This window comes from Penaeus monodon, chromosome 33, assembly GCF_015228065.2.
Source record: "Penaeus monodon isolate SGIC_2016 chromosome 33, NSTDA_Pmon_1, whole genome shotgun sequence".
Lineage (NCBI taxonomy): Eukaryota > Metazoa > Arthropoda > Malacostraca > Decapoda > Penaeidae > Penaeus > Penaeus monodon.
Genome location: NC_051418.1, coordinates 18301773 through 18306359, shown reverse-complemented (window position 1 = coordinate 18306359; position 4587 = coordinate 18301773). Strand labels below are relative to the sequence as shown.

The window sequence follows — 4587 nt, the reverse complement described above, 5'->3', positions numbered from 1 at the left end:
TCGTTGTTATATCATGCCAACGAAAACCTTGAGAACTGGTAATTGTTAGCATGTTAATACTTCAAATGACATAGAACATAAAGAATGAAGGTGAACTTCAGTACTAGTAAATGATTCATATATAGAATAACTTACATTACAGTCAGTGGTTAAATAATACACGACATCAATCGTTTGCTGATGTAATGACAGTGTATTGCTTGTAAATTGATTATATTTTGTAAATCTCATAGTTGGTTAAACGAAACATGTAAATGAGTTAGACCCGTATTAGATGAAGAAAGTATCCACATGTCGTTCCTTGTTACCCTTTGTTCGAGTCAACGTCTTTGGGTTTATATGTGAAATTTCAAGGACGGGACTTGCCTCGTCCAAATTGAGTTATGGAATCAACTGAGCTGCTGTGTGCCGCAAGGGGATGGTATCATTGTTAACATACGCACATTCACTCGCACATTCACACCAAACAGAAAGTGTGGTTACATGTTGACAGTCATCACATGCTAATTATCTGAAATATTATAAGCCATATACACGCTACATAAAATCATGTAGAGACGGAAAATAAATGGTTCAGTTCACATGCTTCAAAGGAAAGAGTTCCAAGTATATCTCCAACATATCGTTTGGGATATAGCGATCATTATTAGTACAGGAAATCAAGATAAAACCACACATCGAAGACTATGTAACTATCATTATGAAATCTGCTGCAACATATAAAGGGCTAAGGTTTAGTCATAATACAATAGTCCCTACACAGTCATGCAAATTCTTACTGTATACTGCAAAGTCTTTATCCAGAAGCCAGTTAGATCCGTAGTTAATTGAATAACCTTCAGGACCAACGGTAGATGTGAGGTATCAATGTGAGAAATGTGTCGAGTTCCTATATGCTATATACTGTCAGTCAATATTCCCGATCTGCTATACCCACAATTTATTTGAAATTAGTCTTTTCTGGAGACATCTGTCTGCTGATTAGTGGCTGTCATATACATAGTTTTATATCCAAGTCCTGAATGTAGTTCATAATTTAAACCATGCTTTTGATGTGTACTACTTGCTCATTATTTCTTGATGAACGGATGTTTACATGTGTTTGGGAACCTTGGTGTCTGAACTAATAATGTCAATGCTGTTTCATGACTATCACCGATAAAGAATCTGTCTGTTTGAGGTTTGAGAGGTGACGAAAGCGAACCTATGACAAAGAGCTTAGCCACTACTTAAGGAATGCACAGAGAAAATAACCTGGCTATCAAGGTTAAGACTAAACTAGTAACTGGCAGAAGATTGAATGTTAACTACGAATGCAGACTTCCTCGCGGAAAAAATGTTACTTCAAAGTGCACATATTGGTGTAATTAAATAGTACAGTAAGACAAGGGTATTATTTTCTGTCATGCATGGCATACTCTGTCCTCAACAAGGATCACAGTATCATAGACGTGCCACCTGACATACATATAGTTTAGCTTTCTAACTCGCGGAAAACTAGTAACTATTTGGGGCTAGTAACTATTTGGACGGTTAGAAACTGTCGTATGGACCGCAGACATTCCTGGGATTTTCTTAGGAAGATGCTTGAAGAAAGTGCATGTAGTGCAGTAACATATGTTACTGGTAGCACATGATTTTATTCAAATGTATGGTCACTGCAGTTTTTTTTTATCTGTCCCTCAATGCATATAATCAAGAGAGATGACAGGAGGTTCATGCAGGTCAAGACGACATGCAGATTACTAAACTATTTTGCAGTGCTTACGGAACACAGCGATGGGGGCGACGGGCAACAGCGGACTGAACGGAAAAGCTGAAAATGCAAAACAGAAAGGGTGAGTAGGATTGAGCGAAGTATAGTTCGCATGCGGAGGGTTCATCATGCGGAGGGTGTGCCCGATGGAGGCCGCAACAGAAGCATCTTACTCAGAATGGCAAGTGGAGGATAGCGAATCCGTGTGTCAGTTCTGCGATGATCAGCGATGGGTGCAAAACCATATCCTGTGTTACTTGCTTTTCCTGCGGTGATCTGAATCCCCCTGCTGGTGCCAGCAGCCATCATCATCATGGGCATGCAGTCATACTGATCTTGCCCGCTGCGGCTGTGGGTGACGGCTGTGAACATATCAGGACAAACACAACCAGGAATATGTCTTCGTGCAACACAGCTGGCATGGCCGACGCAGAGTCCCGTTGCAATTACACATGCATTGACACACAGGCCATCCAAGCAGATCTGGTCGTCTGCACAATCGTCATTCTGCTCACATACAGGATTGGCCTTAGCAATAGCTCCTACAACCACAGGCCGAGAATGTGCTTCAGCCTTGATGGCGTTGTCCACAGGTTCACCAACAACAGCATAAGGGCTTGGATTGGGTTGTTCTGCATAGGCCCTTATGGTGTTTTGGAGTTCTGACACTAAAGCTAAGGGTGGAGGTTGGAATACTTCAGACTGAAATTCAATGGTTTCTGGCTGTAATTCACTGATGACAGCATAAGGTGCCAATTTTGAAGTCTCAGATTGAAAATATATTTTGCGTGTTCCTAAATCACTCACTATGCTCAGAGGAGGTTGTGATGTTTTTTCAGAGTCAGCTATAATAATTTCATCTTTCAACTCGCCAATGGCTCCCACAGGCAACTGGACAGGGGCTTCAGCCTTAAAATGAAGTGGGGGGTCCTCAGCAGCAACAACAACTCCTAAGGGTGGCTTTACTGTTTCCTTTTTGACGGCAGTAACTCTATCCTCAGGCACACCCACAACCCCAAGGGCTGGAGAAGTAGTGTATTGTCCAACAAACTCGACGGGAGCGTCGTTGTGAGCAGTTTGAATCCCTAAAGGCTGAAGTGTTGGCTGATCGCCTCCCACAGGAGATTCCTGCTCCACCTTCCAGGCAGCACCAGTTGCTGGCTTGGGAAGAGTCGGAGGAATGGGATGGAGTGACCCGCGGTCCGAAGATGCTGGTGGATCAGGTGGAGGTGGAAGATATTCAGAAAGAAAATGTGGCGGTTCGGTGCTCCTAATGTGGTTCGGAGGAAGATACGCATCAGCTGGTGATGGTGGCGTTGTAGGTGCTGGTTCAGATTTCGTTTCAAAGTCAGGAGGAAGGTATTCATTGCTGGGTGGTGGTGGTGTAGGTATTGCTTCGAATTTTGTCTCAGGTTCTGGAGGAAGATACTGATCACTTAGTGCCGGAGGATATGGCACTTCAGTTTTGAAATCAAGATCAGGAGGTAAGTAGGCGTCACCTACCTCAAGAAATGATTTTATCGGAGGCTGATCTGCTTTCGGATTTTGTGACTGAGGCGATGGGGGCAAATACTCTTTATCAGGAGGAGTAAAATGTTGATTTATAGAGTCCGGAAAGAATAGTGAGTGGAACGAACCCAAAACATTGGCTTTTGCTGTTGTTGTTCTAACTGTCGTTGTAGGCAGCGTTTCAACTTTCTTGGGACCTTGATTATCACGTATTTGGTATCCATAAGCATATTCGATTTTCTCATAGCCTGGTAACCTCGCCCCAAAAGGCAGTTGATCTGGGGTAGCGTAGTACACGTTCAAATTCGCAGGGTTTCGTTGAGGCGGAGGAACAATGGACTCGACGGCATCGAGTTCAACATCTGAGTGAACCAGTTGATCGCTGGGCAAAGCTAATAGTTCTGTGTCGTGGTTGATAACTGCACAAACAAACGTGGAGAAACAGTTCTAGTCATTCAACAGTCAGAGAATATATTCAAACTTCATACTAATAATTTGAAAACAAAGTCAACAAGTTGTGCATCACTGCGAAAGTACGGAGAACATGCAGAATGCTGTGAAACTAATGGTTGTTAAAAATCGGGAAGCTCTTCCTCACGATGAAGATATCCTTGATTTGAGTAAAAAATAATCACAGAGACTAAGTAAGAAATAAAATCTAGGAGAATGCAAAATAATCGTCTATAGACATCTAAATAAAAAAATATAACACATTTGCATGAAAAAAAATATTAACATGATTCAATGAAAATCTAATGGAGGCAAAACAGATTATTGCAAAGAATAATGAATTGTTTTCGTATCCGACAATAAAAAAAGAAAGCAAAAACATGAAAGTCTTCCCTAACACCGATGGTCTGAAAATAAAGCCTGCCTAAATTAGGACAACATGTCTGAACCAATTAATCTCGGTGTTATATGTTCACTGTGATAATTGTTGGAAAAGGTATGAATGGGGAAAGTATTTCCTCACTGACCTGTTTTCAGGATTTTTTTCTCAATAATAATCTGTTCAACCTTATATGGCATGTCGTAGGCTTTCATCCACGAATCGGTGAATACATAAACAGTCTGAATGTGCTTTGAAAGGGAGCACTCATTTTGCGCACGTGTACGTTTTTCGTCAGGACTTGTCATGAAAGGCATATTCATGAACTGAATATCAAGGCCTCTCGCTACTTCCTTCGGGGGTATTATTAAAAACCACTATAAAGATAAACGCAGCTTAACGTTAACGGTCTGACATGTTAGTCGAGTCTGATTTATTGACGTAAAGTACAAACTCTTTTAAACATACACAAATACAATTAATCTACATTTAC

General features: G+C 41.3%; 1 protein-coding gene across 1 annotated transcript in view; it reads right to left on the bottom strand.

Moving 5' to 3' along the window:
- Positions 1-4587, bottom strand: part of LOC119594121 (neurogenic locus notch homolog protein 1-like) — a 23583-nt gene that overhangs the window by 5300 nt on the left and 13696 nt on the right. Inside the window, exon 3 of the mRNA XM_037943184.1 lies at positions 1930-3684. Coding sequence (XP_037799112.1) covers positions 1930-3684 — 1755 coding nt within the window. The remainder of the gene's footprint in view (positions 1-1929; positions 3685-4587) is intronic.